At 41.2% G+C, this 18606-nt stretch overlaps 1 protein-coding gene across 2 annotated transcripts in view; it reads left to right on the forward strand.

Annotated features, from left to right (window-relative positions):
• Positions 1-18606, forward strand: part of PIK3CB (phosphatidylinositol-4,5-bisphosphate 3-kinase catalytic subunit beta) — a 115642-nt gene that overhangs the window by 92555 nt on the left and 4481 nt on the right. For both annotated transcript variants that reach the window (XM_075268987.1, XM_075268986.1), the window contains 11 exons: positions 859-1107; positions 2357-2453; positions 2535-2665; positions 3859-3912; positions 7499-7687; positions 12195-12316; positions 13377-13520; positions 16188-16287; positions 17467-17645; positions 17755-17864; positions 18090-18168. In XM_075268987.1, coding sequence (XP_075125088.1) covers positions 859-1107; positions 2357-2453; positions 2535-2665; positions 3859-3912; positions 7499-7687; positions 12195-12316; positions 13377-13520; positions 16188-16287; positions 17467-17645; positions 17755-17864; positions 18090-18168 — 1454 coding nt within the window. The remainder of the gene's footprint in view (positions 1-858; positions 1108-2356; positions 2454-2534; positions 2666-3858; positions 3913-7498; positions 7688-12194; positions 12317-13376; positions 13521-16187; positions 16288-17466; positions 17646-17754; positions 17865-18089; positions 18169-18606) is intronic.

Raw genomic sequence — 18606 nt, forward strand, 5'->3', positions numbered from 1 at the left:
ATAAACAGGTTTTCATAAATGAATAGTACAGGTGAATACAAGAAACTTTGTAATATATCTTTAATAAAGAAATATGTTGTCCTCTCCATTTTTCAGGGAGAATTACCTTCTACATAGTCTATGAAGGGGGAGTGGGATAGACAAAACACTATATAATTGCTACTCCTACTTTCTAGTACTTTGTATACTTTTAGCACTGCTATGTTTGTGGATAAGAGGCTAGCAGTGCACAGAATAGGGCAATAAAACAGCCTCCTGCTTCACCCCTCCCCTCTCCATAGAGCTCTGTGTTAGAGGCTGAATACGTAGATGAATATAATGTAAACAAGTAGTCAGATTGAAGCTAAGGAGCAGGCGAACAGCTTAATAAGTGGAGAAGGAAACCGATCTCCTTAATAAGATATATTACAATGTTTCTTATATAAAGTTTCTTCACCTATTCATTTATGAAAAGCTGTTTATAACTGGAGTTACACTTCAATGGAAACCTCCAGTTTCATTTTATTTGTAGATTTTTCTTTCCAGATATTTCCATGTACTTAACCTCTCAGACCGCCACGCTACTGAACATGAAGGGGCTGCACTGCTGTATCCCTGCCAATGTTTCATTTGTGGCCACCTAATGTGTAAGGCAGCTGCAGCACAGCTCTATACTAGTGAATGGGACTGGCTGCAGTTCTCTGCAGATGCTGATCTGTAGGGAATAACAGTGAAGTCACTGCAGCACCGAATATTCTGGCACCCCCACCAGTCCTGACTGAGGTCGAAATCCTTAGCATTATAAAGGGACACTAGGAATATACATGGTGCTTCGGATCATCTCCGCATAGTAAATAATGAAATGTCATGTGTCCCCAGGTCGTGATACGGGCAGGCTTATTCCATGGCACTGAAATATTAGGCAAACCCATCATGAGCTCTGAAGTGCCAGGAAAAAATGACCATCTGTGGAACGAGACACTTGATTTTGACATTTATGTATGTGACCTCCCACGAATGGCTCGTCTCTGCTTGGCTATCTATACCGTACTGGACAAGAACAAGACAAAGAAAGGCAACAAAGCTTCTAACCCTAAGTACCAGACCATTAAGAAGGCCGGGAAAATGGTAATTGCCTTTTATTTTATCTCCGTACATGTCTATCTCCATAAGTCTCATAGACTATGAATAGAGTGGTAGGACCTATATGTGACCACCGCTCCATTAATACTCCATCTCACAGCAATTGTGCAGGGGGCTTACAATTCCCATTCTAGTGGCTCATACATTTATCACCTATTCTATGGACAGATGATTTTTCTTTGTGGGATCTAAACATGTTCGGCTGTAGATGGACCCCCACTGCTATACCTTTTAACTTCTTAATCTGTTACACTTATCCGGCCATCGCTGCATTCCTGGCATTATTTCCATATTGTGATAATATCTATATCCTAGCTTAACCTGTAGTATAGTGAAGTATACGATGTCTCAGGGGGTTACTCTGACTTTCTACATGCTGTGTCTTTAATGCACAGCACATTACACTCATAGATTTGGCAGTATGCCTATGGTCATGACCACTATGTGCATCCTTGGTGGTGAAGGGTTTACAGCTTGAGCTATAATTTCTTATAGCTATTGTAAAAGGTTTGGGACTTATTTATGTAGAGTATTCACTTAGCTTTCCTATATCATGTCAACTGACCCATCAACATCACCAAAGTTTTATTTTTTTGGCTACTGCACTACAAAGTCCGTTCCTATTGTCCAGTTTTTAAGTGTTCTGTAAGCCTGTGGTTGCGAGTAGTAATAGTAGGGATTAAAGGGTTCTATAAAATGAATGGACTATCGTTATCATAGCTATCAGTATTATATTGGTGGGTTTCTGGCTCCTGGCGCCCCCACTGACCAGCTGATTTTATGGGTTGGTGGCAAGTAGAGTAGTCCCTTTGTTGTTTACCTATCACAGGTCAAGGTTTATGGGTAGTTCTAGCTCAGTCCTTTTCTTTGGAATGGGACAAAGCTGTAATAAACTGTGAAACCGCAACCACCTTGGAGCCGTATCTGGTATACAGTGAAGGTGATGGGCAACTCTAAAAAAAAAAAAAAAAAAAAAAAAAAACTAGAGCCTTTTGTTCTTTATATATTGACCCTTACATATTAATTCTTCCAACAAATGTTATCATATACATAAGACCTTTGTGTACTGTATTGTGACCTGCTGTAGGCTTGGGTCAGTATGCTCATTGTAGGTTGGATATGAACCTTGACCCTCTCACTAAGACTGGTGACATATTACCATTGGAGACCAGGTAGTCTTTCTAATGTAGTAAATGGCGTTTATCTAAGTGTTCTTTTCCTCTGCCTTGTGCAGCACTCTCCTGTGGCCTGGGTGAACACTATGGTGTTTGACTATAAGGGACAGCTAAAGACGGGTGATCATGTGCTGCACGGCTGGTCATCGTTTCCTGGTAAGTACGGGCTATCCCGGGAGTATCGTCATGTCCTCATTTACACGACTAATTAATTTTAATGTGTCGTTTTCCTCCTAGATGAACTTGAAGAAATGCTGAACCCAATGGGGACCGTCCGCACCAATCCTTTCACGGAGAACGCCACAGCACTGCATATTAAATTCACAGAGTACTCCAAAGTAGGCATTTATTACCCTCCATTTGACAAGGTAATAATTTCAGCTTTACATTTTCTGCCATGAGGATTTCTTTTATCCCCTTACTATAAAAAGTTAATTGAAGTCACTACAGAGATCCGTGTCCTATGTAGCAACATACAACGCACTATTCCCATCTCAATGAGCAAGTGATAATTAGCATTTCCCCTCTAAGGGTAAGTTCACATGGTTGAAAAAAACTGTGTCAAAAAATTCATAAGTGTTTTATGACACAGTTTTTGAAATTCTGTATGTTTTTTGGCATATGGTGCTGGTTTGTGCATTTTTTCAGCATCACATTTTAATGGGATTTTCGATATGGATTCTGTCGGATAGAGCAGGATGGGAAAAAGGACAGGGCTTTTGGCTCTGATTGCAAGGCAGTGTGAACATACCCTTCTATTAAGCCAAATATATTTATAGGCCATCATTTGCCCCATATGAGATGGCATACTATTTTGTTCCTTTACTGTATAGAAAAATGAGCACAATCTGTTCTTCCCTATACAGCGGGACATTGAAAACTTAAACTTTGTGGTACATAGATTTTTTGAATTGTGACCTATATATGCTACTGTACAGTGGCGTATTTGACAGTTATAGGTCAGGGAATACCCTTGGTATACATCTAACATATAGACCAAGCTTGCAGTGAAATACCCTTAGGCTCCCATTCTTCTATCATTTAGGGGTCTGAGAAAGTTGGGGTGCGTGTTCTGCTGGTAGCCACTTTGTGTCACTTATTTATCTGGAAATCAATGTGAAAATGAAGATTTTCAGCTTCTAAGGAAACAAAAAGAGAACAGTACACCCACCCTCAATAATAGAGTACATGGCCATAAGTACCACATGTACCAGCAGTAAAATCCCCACCAGTTATGAAGTGGCTATGAAGGCAAAACCTCTTTTAATACTAAAAAAATGTGTTCTGTGGGGTTCTGCTGGGGCCTATATATGTTCTACACACGTAGTACCGCAATATCCTGCACTGGCGGTCTTCTATGACTGCTGCAATATTCTAACGGTCATTGCCCCCCATAAGTCAGTGAGGTAAGATGGGTACTTGTAATATCACTGTTATACGGTGGATCCAGTAGAGCATTGTGAATGTAGTGTGAGCATAGCCTTACTACTTTTCTGTAGGATAGATATATAATATACTGATTTATGTCACTGTCTAATCTCTAACCTATTTCTTTTTACAGATACTTGAAAAAGCTGCAGAGATTGCTCGGCAGAGTGACAGCCTCAATATGTCGGTGAGTTTCACAATATTATATAATATTGCTATAATATAATATGTAATATTTTAATAATATAATATTTTGCACATAGAGAGGGGACAGTCTGTATGATAGCTGCTGGAATAGAAAAATAGTGATGTTTCTAGAGTCCATTCACATCCTGAATGAAAATACAAATTCTACTGGATCAGTCTTGGAAATCTGTATGCGGTATCATACTCTATATTCACAGACGTATAAGCTATTGTTTATCAAAGCTTCAGAATGGAGTCAGAATCAGGATTTAATATTGTATCTGAAACAGAAGATTTGCCAGCTTTAGAATTTAGGCTGGCATATAGTTTAGATACCTCCTCTCTATAGACTCCAGTTGAATGAGCATGTCTGTGTTTTAAATAGGGAGAGGGGAGTAGGATACTGCCAGACACCTCTAGGGATGTCCTATCTACCTGTAAGAACATGATTATATAGTACATAATATTACAGAATGACCTTGATAAGCTAAGCAGGCATAATGGGCAGGAACATGGTTATATATACTATTACAGAAAGACCTTTATAGGCAGGCAGTATGGGCAGGAACATGGTTATATATATACTATTACAGAAGGACCTTTATAAGCAGGCAGTATGGGCAGGAACATGGTTGTATATACTATTACAGAAAGACCTTTATAGGCAGGCAGTATGGGCAGGAACATGGTTGTATTATATATACTATTACAGAAGGACCTTTATAAGCAGGCAGTATGGGCAGGAACATGGTTGTATTATATATACTATTACAGAAAGACCTTTATAGGCAGGCAGTATGGGAAGGGACATGGAAAATCAATCTTAATGATGACAAATGTTAAATAATATGCCTATACTTATACCTCAGTAATTGTATTGCTGCGCAAATGCTAAACAACACAGGGAACAGCAGAACTAGAGAGGAACATTGGTCCTCTATTTATGCACCCTAAAATCTTACTAACTACTTCTAACCACAAGGAGGACACCAGCACTCAAGGAGCAGCTGCCAAGGTTAATAAAGTTTTAGGTGCATAAAGATAGATTAAAAACTGAGATCCAAATAAAATATTCCCCCTCCATAAATCTATTGAAAGAATACATATAGAATATGGAATTCCGTTTTGGCATATAGATTCTAAAAAGGATGTATATAGGAAGGGGTTCTTTCCAGTTAGAGCAGTAAAACTATGAAATGTTCTATTCCAAGACGTAGTCATGGCAGAGCATACAAGCATTTAAATATGGACTTAATAAATTAATTTTATAAAAATCTATCAAAAAAATGTAATAAAAATATATTAATATAAAGATTTTTTTTAGAGATAAGAGGTTGCTCCAGGGATTTATTCTGATTCCCAAATTTGGAGTCAGAAGGATTTTTCCACCAATATGGAGTAATTTGCGTCCGCCTCAGGGATTTTTGTCTTCCTGGTGGATCAACACTATAGGGATACAGGATGAACTACATGGACTTGTGTTTCTATCCAATCTTATTATAGAGGTTGTCAAGGGAGTTTTCTTTTACTTTTTTTTCCCCATACTGAACCTGCTTGTTCCTGGCTAGTTCTGACCCCAGATCACGTGATTGGAACCAGCACCAGTCCTCGTTTTCACAGGTAGGCACCTGAGCTTTGGGGGAAGGCTTTGCTATAGTCTGTTATTCCCCATAGCATAGGAGAGGAGGCAAAGTGAATTGGAGGCTGGATGTTTGTTCTGATCATATAACCAACCAGCCTGGAAAGTCCAGGTCCAGCATGAAAAAATCCCTGAAGGAAGTAAGTAAAATAAAAACCCCTGGATCATCCCTTTAACTATGTAATTATGTCTCTCTACTGCCACCTGTAGGCAGTTACCATGTAATTCAATATCTGAACCCTAAGAGAGCCCTGAAACACGAATAGGGATAGAAACCATTCACCTTAAACACAAAGACACTGGGGAGGAATGTGTTCCAGTTATATTTCTCGCGTCTCCTGGTTACAGATAAACGTGTTGTTTAATGATACACCAGAAAGTTAATTAATAACATGGCCCGGGAATAATTACATCCCACAGAGCGCAGGAAACCCAGAACCCCTGCTGAGCTTTTCAGACTAAGGTTACCATCTTGACATTTACAATGCTAAAGGGAAATTCTTGTTGCCAAAAATAAATAAATAAATAAAAAAGTAATAATTGTAAGAAAGTATCTAATAACTAACTAGTGGTATGGTCTGTTTTCTCCATGAACACTCCTAGAAATATAGCTCATGTACATGAAGTGCGCTGTGTAATATATTTCATCCTTTCGGACCACCCTGACATGTCCTGGATGACTACTTTGCTGTCTTTCCAATGCATAATAACGTGTAACAGTTGTTTCATATACTTTCATTATAATCCTTCTTAGTTTCCAAAACCTCTGTTTGCTGTTGTTGAATAGGAAACCTTTATAATACATTCACACGGCTTAATATCACTTGGATCTTGCCTCAATATCAGTTCCAAATTCTGTCTGAAATCTGCCTCCTATTCATTTCAATGCTGGGAGCAGATACTGTTTGTTTTTTTGTTTGTTTTTTTGTAGCTGATGTGATTCTTGATCTTCAGGTGGATTCTACCTGATCACCTCCATTGAAGTGAATGGGAGACGAAAAATACTACCTGGCTGTTCCAGAATTTGTAAATTCTGTGGCAGATTCCACATTGGAATTCGCTGAAGCAGAAAATTTCAGCTACAAATTCCACCATGTGAACATACCCTTAGAGAACAGATTTGCCCTGGTCATGTCCATAGACAGGCATTTCTGTGTCTTTGGTATGACCGGATAGATTTTATGTTTTAGAGGTTAACTACTAACCATTCAGCCTATTGATAGGGATCCTGTTACTTTGGATCCTTAACCTAATTTTAAAAGTGATCTTGGCCTTTATGGTGTGGATCCATCCTTTGGAGTTTCTAGGAGAGACACAGAAGATATAATAAGATATTCATGGATGGAAACAGAAAAGGTGTATGCAGTTTTGTTAAAACCCTTAATGCACATGTCCACTTAATGTCTGCATGCTGAAGCTAAATCTAAGCTAATAAATCCTAGATAGAATTCTATTTTTTATATTCCTACTTTTGTCTCTAAGAATCTTTTACTCTTCATTACCCATGTAGGACTTAAAGCAGAGATTCTAGTGGTGATACTGACACTAGCTATAATATAACACTGCCACCTAGTGGAATATCTCATTATAATGGTAGAATAAATGAATGACCCAAACCAGAACATGTACCTATCTATGTAGTTACTACTGCAGCTAGGTTTACCTTAAGCATAAAATGCAGTACTGTTTATTGCAAAAATAAATAAATATATATAATATTTATTTATATAACATGTGTATCATATATGTATTATATATGTGTGTGTTTATTAAGCACGACCCTGTGAAATATCCACTAGTCTGGTATGTTTTTGGTTACTTTTTGTTTTTTAACAGGCCTAAGACACTTGTCCATTTAAGCATGTTGTATATTGTCCAGACATGATTGATTCTCTTTAATGGGATATGAGCTCAGAGGATCATTAACATTGGTATGTCCATATTACAGGGTCGTGGAGGAAAGAAATTTAATATAGAGCTGAAGGAGATCATGGAGAGGGACCCACTGTGCCAATTGTGTGAAAATGAGAAGGATCTGATTTGGAAATTGCGGTACGACTGCCGAGAGAATTTCCCATGCTCACTCCCTAAGTTATTGCTGTCTGTCAAGTGGAACAAGTTGGAAGATGTTGCCCAGGTGAGTTAGAGGTATGAAGCGAGTCTGTCACACAAAACACACAGTCCTATCTGTAGACGGCATGTTATAGAGCAGGAGGAGCAGAGCAGATTCATATAAAGGTTTGTGTCATTCTTTTACACTTGTGCTCAATATGAGTTTTAGGAGTCATGTGGGCGGCCCTATTGATACTGTCAGTCACTGACCACCCATATGACTACTAAACATAAAATAAGAAGAGGTTACAATGCATAAGTTATACTGAATCTTTCCCAAAATCTTTATATCAATCTGCTCAGTTCCTCCTACTCCATAACAAGGTATCTACATATAGGGATGCATGTTCAACAGGACAGGTTCACTTTAAGGCCCTATTCACATCTGCGTTCGGACCCCCCAAACAGAAACCAATACGCATTAAAAAGCGGTTATCTGGGAAACCTGCAGACCCCATAGACTATAATGGGGTCCGTGTGGTTTCCGCTCGGTTTCCGCATGAAACATGCTGAAAGAAAAGTCCTGCAAGTAACACTCTTCTCTCTGCATGTTTTGAGTGGAAACCACATGGACCCCATTATAATCTATGGGATCCTCAGGTTTCCTGAAGTTAACCTCTTTTTAATGCATATAGGTCCCAAGTGGACTCCCTGAACAGAAACCCGAATGCAGATGTGAACTAGGCCTAAGAAGCATGAGTGACAATCGCCTTCTATTATGTGAATAGTGTTGCTTTACAGTCTTTTGGTCTTCTGAGTTTTCTGCCATTGGTCTTGTTTTTTGGTTTTCTTCCTTTTATACCCCTTCAACTTTTCCAATAATACCGTAATCACTAACAATCTTACCAGAATGTTCCTACCCCACAGCGTGATGTTGCATAGGATTTCTCATTAGACGCTCCCCTTACCATGGTAGAGACGTGTTGATTGGGATACGTGTCTGCTACAAACACTTTGCTCCACTCTGTTAGAATTCATTAACTTACCCAAGAATGATCTGATTTATAATTACATCTTGAAATGGAGTTAAAGGCATGCAGTGTAAATGATTGTACTAGAGGTTGTGTCTGCCTTGTGTCGCACCCTGTAACTGCGGAGCGTCTCTTGTGAAACCGCATTCAGGTCAGTAATTAAAACTCTGGATCTATGAAAGCTCTCCCGATCATGGAGACTCCCAGCGGTTCAGACAGCATGTCTAGAGAGATGTACATAGAAGGACATTTTAGGTCATTGTAACATAGCTGTATATGTGTCTGGTGACCCAGACTCCTATACAATCCTATGATGCGGTCGGTCTGGGTCGCTAGGCTTGTGGTAGAACTAAGCATGTTGCATTTTAATGCCCAATCCTTTTGTTCTCCCTGGAAATAATTTAATACCAGAGGTGTCTTGCACCGACTCCATTCTCCCTATTGCAAACACATACATGCTTGGCTGAACTGGAGGGTGTTAGGAAAAATCACTGGTGGCCAAATGGGCATTGAAGGTATATTATCACTTTAAGGCTAAGATCCCACATTATGAAAAGGCTTGGGGGGTAGTTACAGATTGCAGTCACTCTTGACTTTGCTCTTAATAAACACAGCAGAATCTGCAACAAAAAAAGCTGATTTTCTGCAATGTGGGGCCTCAGCCTAAAGGGGTTTCCTGGGAGTTTTTCATTGATGACGTATCCTTAGGATGTGTCATTATTTGTAGATCCATGGTGAACTGACTCCCGCCCCCCCGAATCAGCTGTTTGAGGTGACAGAAGTTTTCCCTGAGTACTGCTTCCACTTCACAGGCCACGTGACATCATCTTCATCGGCCACATTCAAGTAAATGGGCTGGAATATGACATGATGGCAGAAATGTACAGCTCTGTGAGCAGTGAAGAGGCGCGAACTCTGCAGTCTCCGTCAACAGATGATCGGCCAGGGGCTGGGGTGTCAGGCGTCTGCTGGTCTTTAATCGATGACCTATTTTAACCTTAGGTCATGGATTATTTAGCCCGGAAAACCTCTAAGCTAAGGCCACATGATGAGGAAACACAGCTTTTTTTGTAGCAGATTTTGTTGCATTTTTTTGAGCCAAAGCCAGTAGTGGATTGAGCAGAAGGTAGAAGTATAAGAACTTCTTATATATTTCCCATTCCTTTTGTAACCATTCTTGGCTTTGCCTCAAAAAACCACAACAAAAAATGCAACAAGAAAAGCTGCGTTTCCGCAACTTGGGGCCTCAGCCTTATAGAGTTAATCCACTAATAAAACGTATCCACTATTGACCTGTATGCACAATATGAAGTTATTCCTGCAGATCGCTCTGGGTACTCTCGCCATCACCATGTTCTGGGATCCTCATTGTCTCGCTGTGTGTCTATTCTCAGACATCAGACACCTCAGTATTACCTTGCGGCAAAACCCACCATGTAGCATTACAGGATTTAGTAAATGACCTGGCATGACACAGAGCATCAGTCTTATTACGATTGTGGGGTATTTTTTAATAGGGCTCACGGCTCCTTCTTTTCTATTTTTCTGTATTTTAATCTCTTTGGATGGTTTGATGTCAGCAGAAACAAAGAAATTGGTATTTTACATTCAAAGAAAATACAGCTGGAATAGGCTTTAATAAGATGGTTTCCTGCCTGCGCGCAATGATTGGAGGTCGGATGGGTGCAGAGCTGTTTTTAGACATCCTTTGGTCTCTGGGCGTCCTCCGGCCTCGCGTTTTGATGGCTGATTATCTCTCCTGGTCACAGAGCTCCTCTGTAGCCTGAACTTCCCTTCCAGATTTGCAGCAGTGGAATGTAAACATGTTACAAGCTGTATTTTTGGAATTTCCTTGCGCCTGTCAGGTCACTTAGACCCCTGCTTCCTTCCAAACCACGGCTTGCAGACTTACTTTCCAACAGACGTAAGAAGCCATTTCCTCCGATCTCGGTTTTATACTGGGGGGTAATGAAGGTGACCATAGGCTTCTGATCTTGTATTCCTGTGACGCTTTTAAGTATATTGACGGTTAACTTCCAATACTGGAGGGATAGGGATGTTTCTAAATCTGTACCGTAATTCTTTTAATTCTTGGCTCTTAGTAGCTGCACTAAGTGTGTGTTGGCGCGTTGCATTGATTCATTGACACTTTGGCAGGTTAAATTGCAGAGAAAATGGCTTTTTTTTGCTTGGAATAGCAGTGAACTGAAGCTGAATATTGTGCCTTATTTTAGATGCAGCGTGCTTCTATATCTAGAAGTCCAGGTGCAATGAGAGGAAAGTGCGGCCAGATTTTCTACACAACAACTTCCTGACCTGTCTGTGATAAGACATCCAGACAATGAACTGATAAACAGGGAAGTTAAAAGACGCTCTCAGAGGTCAATCAACTTTTCTCTGGAAAATTCCCTCCGCTTCATAGGAAAACTGGTCATAGTACGTTCCAACCATTGCACCATTCTGTATACAGCAGGATATCTATAGCTCATTATAGGGCTTCTTCATATGATGAGGATATATTGGCTATAGGACATGGATGTGTCAGGGAATATTATTTCAATGAGAGGGCTCGTTCCCACGGGGCAAGAGGTGGATCCGCCCCCTCACAATGGAGGTCTGTGTAGACCACTAGCTTTACTTTTTTCCGTGGGTGGTATGTTCCCACTAACGGAAAAAAGAAGCGAGCTGCCCTTTCTTCAGGCGGACTCCGCGGCTGATTCAGCCCCGGCATCCGCCTCGCGGCAGCACCCTTCGGACTAGGCCCATTCATTTGAGCCTACTCCGGAGGGGAAGCCGCAACTGTCAGAAGCTGCGACCGTAGTGGTAGGTACATTTGTGTCCAATTCTGATGTGGAATCAGGACCAAAATATGCGGCGCTTATCCCCGTGTGAACTAGCACAAACAATAGTTGAGGCTTTGGGCAAAATTCCATCAGATGTGGTTTGGAAATCTGCAGTAAGTGATGCCTGTGATACACACATGTCAATCCGAAGATAAAATGGAAATTTTAAGGGCAGACTAGATGGACCATGTGTTTTGTTTTGTTTTCTGCTGTCATTTTTCTATGTTTCTGTCTAGGTTGTGGATGGCGTTTCCGATAGTGATACGTCCTTTATTTCAAAGCATCTTTTTGTTGATTGTGATGTACAAAAACAGGCCAGCATGGTGAAAATTACACAAAAACATGGTGACCATATCCATTGTAAAAATCTTAGTAATAGTGGAGGCAAAGGGGCATTATGAGCAATGAGAAAGAAGAGGAGGGAAAGGTCTCCGAGAACGAAATACCTACCTTACTGAACAGGGTGACTCCTATATCTGTTGTATAGACTTGGAAATCCAAATAACCCCTCCTTGTTGGAATGTCTAACACCTTGACTTTAGCCATCTGAAAGTTCTGGCGCTCCTTTAACGAAAAGGAATAAATTATCGCCATCTAATCCATTCTCTATGGCTGGCTTCAGCTGACTGCTATCTCTCCTGACACCACATACACCACATTCTATATTTGCTATATTTTTTCCATACCTTTTTAATAATCCATTATTTTCTTCTCACAGCTTCAGGCATTGCTACAGATTTGGTCCAAACTTCCCCCCAGAGATGCTCTGGAGCTGCTCGATTTTAACTATCCCGACCAGTATGTAAGGGAGTACGCCGTCAACTGTCTGAAGGCCATGAGGTAGGTCAATCCATAGACCCAGATATATTGGACCTGTTTAGGGTATGCTCACACAAAGAAATTTGGTTTTGAATTTGAGGGGGATTCTGCCTCAAAATCCTCTCCAAATTTCACCTAAAACCAGTCTTCATTCATTTCACTGGACATTGGACACTGATTCTTCCTCTAGCAGATTTTTCCACCTGGCGGAAAAATAAGCATCACGTTAGGTCTTCAAGCAGATTTTGCCTGGTAACTCCCATTGAAGTGAGTGGGAGGCAGAAAATACCGCCTGGCATGGTTTTGACACGAAATTTGGACAAATGGAAAAATCAGTATCAAATTTCTAGATGGTCATGTCATGACAGATATCCCATATAGCTAGTAAAAGTCTGATCCTTATCAGTCCGAGTCAGGGGAGGAAAAGTCTGAGCAGTCTTTGTAGATAACACCACTTTTTTTTTTCTAGATTACTTTCGATAGATATCTCCTCTATTGAACTTTCTGAATTTGGTGTCTGCAGACACCAGCATTTAAGTCGTCCTCTAGCCTCCTTTTGTCAATAGACTAAGTATCAAGCATACACTTAGAAAAAAAAAAATGAAGAAAACCCTTGACCCAGATGTCAAAACTGAACCAAACATTTTAAAGGAGATCTGTTATATTGAAAATGTTGTCCAATCCTTCAGTATCTTGTTATAGAGCAGATTGATATATAGTTTTGTGGGAAAAGATTCAGTATAAGTTGTCATTTATTCATTAAATCCCTGCTCCTTGTGGGCCTAGGAGTCCACTGGGCGGTCCTACCCAGTGATTGCTCCTTAACGCCCAACATACAGAAGGCTGTGGGTCACAGTGGGACCGCCCACTTGACTCCTAAACTTATGCAGAGACTTAAAGGAATAAATGACAGGTTATACTGAATCTTTTCTCACAAAGCTGTATATCAATCTCCTCCGCTTCTCCTGCCCTATAACATGCTGGCCACACACAGGACCCCAAGGACCCTCATTGCAACAGTGGTGATACTCTATAAGCTTGACAGTGACGTTCTTATCCTTTGTTCCTTGTGTGTTTTCAGTGATGAGGAATTATCCCAGTACTTGCTGCAGCTGGTGCAAGTTCTCAAGTACGAGCCTTTTCTGGATTGTGCACTTACACGGTTCCTGCTAGAGCGAGCCCTGGCTAATCGTAGAATTGGACAGATCCTCTTCTGGCATCTCAGGTTGGTTTATTTCTTAATACCATGCAATTATTATCTATAGCCACATGGATAATGTGAAATGATGGACTGGGTCATCTGCACAGCTTAGCCATAAAGTCACCATTAATACTGGGTTGTAGTAGTGAAAATTGTTTCTTGCACCAGACAATGCCTTTAAAATAAAGAAGTACAAGGTTAACGTGACCATATACGACCTTAAGCCAGTCACCCAACAACTGCTTTGCCCGGCTCCCCCATACATATGCATATTTGGCTTAATGATGCAATTGTACTGACCTGAAATGGGAAAACCATCTCCCCAAGAACAAAAGGATCAGGCAGCTAACTTCCCAATCCTTATTTCCCTCGGGATCTGCCTAACCCATTGACTTTGGATGTGCATGTGCCAATTCACCCAATGTGCATTGTAAGCTTTACAGCTGAGTTTTTAATACACGAGCCTATTAAACCTATAGACATTCCTATGTATCGGCCTCATTTTCTGTAAGTCAGTGTTACCTCTGCCTCTAGTCATTCATACACGTCCACTGAGGATACGATGTGAGGTTATATCTCATACAGCATGTTCCTTGCAATTTCCAATATAAATATGAAATAATTTGTGGAAGCAGACATAGTTATTCTAGCGACTGGGGAAGGAAACGCAGCGGCTGGTCTTGATTTTCTCTGAATTTATAAGAAAACCACCTTTCAGAATCACCGTTACATCCAGTGATCTCAAACGTATGAAATAAAATGGGCTCATTTGCGCAAATAGGATTATTTCACTGCACAGAGTCTAAGATTTCTAAGCATATTTTTAGGGGTCGTTCGCATCATGATTTTTGCTTCCACTTAGTGGATACATTTAACGGGTGCAAAAAAAACTGATGAAAAGGGTTAGCCAACCGTTTCTATACTGCAAAAGTATAGAACAAAATTGATAGTAATACATTTGGATCTGGTTTTAGCATTTGATTTTTTTGCATCCATTTTTTACTGACTCTTTGCAGATGTATGGATCTCATTTACATCGGTTTTCTTAACGGGATTCTACCATTAAAATTGAATTTTTTCTCGTTGACACGTAGGAATAGTCTTAAGAAAGGCTATTCTTCTCCTACCTTAAGATGTCTTCTCCACGCCGCCATTTGGTATAAAGCGCGGTTTTCGTCGTTATGAAAATGAGTTCTCTCACAGCACTGGGGGCGGGCCCCAGCGCTCAAACAGCACTGGGGGTGTCCCCAATGCTGCGAGAGAACTCTCCATTGCTGCCTCCATCTTCTTCAGGAACGGCCTCTTTACGCGTCTTCTTCCGGAGCTGGTGGTCAAATTTCTAGGCCTCGGGCAGAGCCGACTGCGCATGCCCGCAGCCACAAGAAAAATGGCCGATTACACAGTAAGTAAGCGGCCATTTTCTTGTGGCCTGTGGGCATGCACAGTAGTCTCTGCCCTAGGCCCAAAGCCTCGAAGTTTGACTGCCCACGCTGGAAGAAGATGTGTGAAGAGGTCGTTCCTGAAGAAGATGGAGGCGGCGCTGGAGAGTTCTCTCGCAGAATTGGGGACGCCTCCAGTGCTGTTTGAGGGCTGGGGACCGAGTGCTGCGAGAGAACTCCTTTGCATACTGACGAAAACTGGGATTTATACCGAACGGCAGCGCGGAGGAGACCTCTAAAGGTAGGAGAAGAATAGCCTTTCTTAAGGCTATTCCTACGTGTGATCGAGAGAAAATTTGATTTTAATGGTAGAATCCAGTTAAGCTTTTAGTATAGTTACTTTGCATTTCCTGAAATGGATGCTACAAACATCATGTGAATGACTGACAATATAACTGAGAGATGTATTGTAATGGCCGCTGCTATAATTAAGGATCTCCACAAGCTCACGTTCTGTTAGTCGGCCATATCATTTGATTCTGGAATACGCTTAATATTTTATGTAGAGACTTTTGAATAAAATAGTAGGGTGTGCATAGTGTAGAGATCGGACATACAGTTGCTATATGGCCTTAGACGATAGGGCCGTACATTGGTTGATTCCATCCCGTTTACTAGTAGATGAACAGATCCCAAGTAGGAGTCCACTCCCCTTATTACAAAATGAAGGGACTGCCTCATTGGCGCTATAAATTGCCACATTGGGGGTAATAAAACCAGGGTTTCTCAGCCACCTGTGGTATGGTTACACTGCTCTCGCCAGGATAGCGTTGTCAGCAATTTTAAGGGGTCAAAACACCAGACAGACTCCCATCAAGCACCTCACTAATTTCCATGTATTACAACACGTTTTACAGTACAGATCCAAATTCATGGACTGATAAACCCTGCAGATTCTTGCAGCAGCCCTCATGTAACCAGAGTGTGCCCATCACCATGCAGTCTCCACTTTATTCCTCTGACTTTGATGGATAGACCCCTATGTGTTACAGTCAAGGCCACATTATCATTGTCCAAGGAATTTAAGAAATGCTTCTTAGTGCCTGACTTGGCAAGACATACAAGGTTCTTAGCTTGCAGGGAAAAGGATGAAATAGATCTGAATATATATGTATAGAGGAGAAAGAAAATATATATATTTATATTTATTCTGTATTGATGTATAGATAAATAATACTGTGACAGGTATAAGAATGCCAGATCTTGAAGTTATGGTTTTACGTCTCTCTCTTTCTGATGTTCCTCTATATAGGGCTGAAATGCACATCCCCGCTGTGTCAGTACAGTTTGGTTTGCTGCTGGAAGCTTATTGCCGGGGCAGCGTGGCGCACATGAAGGTGCTGTCCAAGCAGGTAAACGCCACAAAGAGCACGATGAATGTTGTTGTTGTTGTTGTTGTTGTTGTTGTTGTTGTTGTTGTTGCTCACTTTTCATGATTTCCAAATTCTGTGTATTGTCCCTAAATTTAACATTATTTCCTCTGGCTTTCCAAGAAAGTCATCATATATTTTAGTTTAACAGGAATTTACCACCTCCCCCAAACATATTCATCTTCAACCACCACATTTCAGAGCATATTACAGTGATAAACAACATACCTGTGTTATGTCACTTTTGTAGATGTGGCGAAAAACACAACTTTGAAGTCTTATGCAGATTTGGTAGTTGGTGCACTGGGGTCGGGACTTCAGCCCTGGGAGCACTGCTGTTGCTGCTTAAGCAGGATAGATGATGTCATAGCAGTGGGAAGATCAACTCTGACTGGGCAGGTTGCCATAGGCAGGAGAGGGTAGGGTAGGTCTGTGTGGCAAGGAGAGCGCTCCAGGGATCACAAGGTTCGCCTCTAGAGCACTACCTGTCTCACTTACATAAGACTTCAAAGTTATTTTTCACCAAATCGATAGAAGTGTCATAGAATACAATGATAAACAGCATACTCTTATGTACTTTGTAACATGGTGGTGAAAGTTGATTATACTTGGGGGACGTGGTAGACTGCCTTTAAACGGGATTTTCTCACAACCTCACTCTGTATGCCCTATTATACCATATGTATATCATAAAGGGGAGTCCCTCAGCTTTTCCATATGGGACCATCCTGTATATGGAAGAAAGGAAAGCCAGTCTGTAAGAGCAGCTCTCGTTCTGGAAAAAATAAAGAGTCCTTCTATTTCAGGGATGGCTATCCATATGAATGGCCTCCATTTAATAATAACATTTCTGCATTGAAAATGCCTGGCTGGATGGGGCTTTGCTTGACAAAATCAGCTGTTTTTTTGGCACACACCGAGGTTGATCAAGTGATTGCCGGAGTGGATCCTTATGCCCAGATGCAGCATCTTGGTGTCAGGGAGACCATGTTCTGGAGATGGTTGTAGGTGATAAGTGTCCAGTGGATATCTCATACATATCTAAAGTTGTAATATTCCTTTAAGCCAGACTGGAAGCATTATACTAAACGTCTACTGCATAGAAGGAATTGCTCATTCAGTGAATTTAGACCGCGTGTGACATCTTGTTCCTGTTCTTAGGTGGAGGCTCTAAACAAGCTGCGTACATTAAACGGTCTGATCAAGCTGAATGCGATGAAACAAAGCAAGGTGAAAAACAAGGAGACCATGCACGCCTGTCTAAAGCAGAATGCATACAGGGAAGCCCTCAGTGATATCCAGTCACCCCTCAACCCCAGCGTTACCCTCTCTGAACTTGTGTAAGTTTCGCCTTTCTCCTGGGGTGGTGGAGAGAACATCACTCAGAGTTTACATAGGAATTTGTTTCTAATTCCTTGTGCTCACATCTCTTTTCTCCTCCGTGGACAGTATAGACAAGTGCAAGTACATGGACTCCAAGATGAAACCTCTCTGGATTGTATACAACAATAAAGGCTTTGGTGGGGACTATACAGGGATCATCTTCAAAAATGGAGATGGTAAGCTATAGAGTATATGTCTATATGTATATGTGATGACATCCAAGCACAGCCATCACTGTATCTAGATATGTACAGCTGTAACGTGTCCTAGCAGTGAGACTGTGTTGGCCTGAGATCAGTATTCCTCCGCTTGGACTATAACACCTAGCTCTTATGGGGAATGATTGACAAGCGAGTTTTAGTTCTAGTTGTGATGCATTTTATATGTCTGTCTCTGCACAGATTTGCGCCAGGATATGCTTACTCTCCAGTTACTCCGTCTGATGGACATGCTATGGAAGGAATCTGGCCTGGATCTCCGGTAAGCTACAGTGATTTCCTCCTGTGCCTCACCTCATACACATATATACGTGGTCCGGCCAAGTATGCATGTGTCCTGAGTAGGGATTGTCCCATAACACGAGTCTATAAAACCCATTTGATCCCAAAGTCCTTCTCCATATTGTGCAGTAGTAAGCACTGCAGCCTGATACAGAGATCCCCACACACGAATGCTATAAAGATGTTATGTTGTTGTCAGTGCACACAGGGCAGTTTCCTAATGTACAGGTGAGAAGTGTCTTCACTCCATTTCGCCTCCTCTCCCCCACATGTATGCCTTGTCCTCCCGCTGACTCCTGTCAGAGCTGCTCTTGATAAGGATGTTTTTATACTCCCCTCCTGCTGCTTCTCCTGGGAACGTTCGGCTGTCAGCGCTTGGCCTCTGGAAGGGAAGTAACTGGCCTTACGCCCACAACCT

The sequence above is a fragment of the Leptodactylus fuscus genome, chromosome 3, assembly GCF_031893055.1.
Source record: "Leptodactylus fuscus isolate aLepFus1 chromosome 3, aLepFus1.hap2, whole genome shotgun sequence".
Taxonomy (NCBI): domain Eukaryota; kingdom Metazoa; phylum Chordata; class Amphibia; order Anura; family Leptodactylidae; genus Leptodactylus; species Leptodactylus fuscus.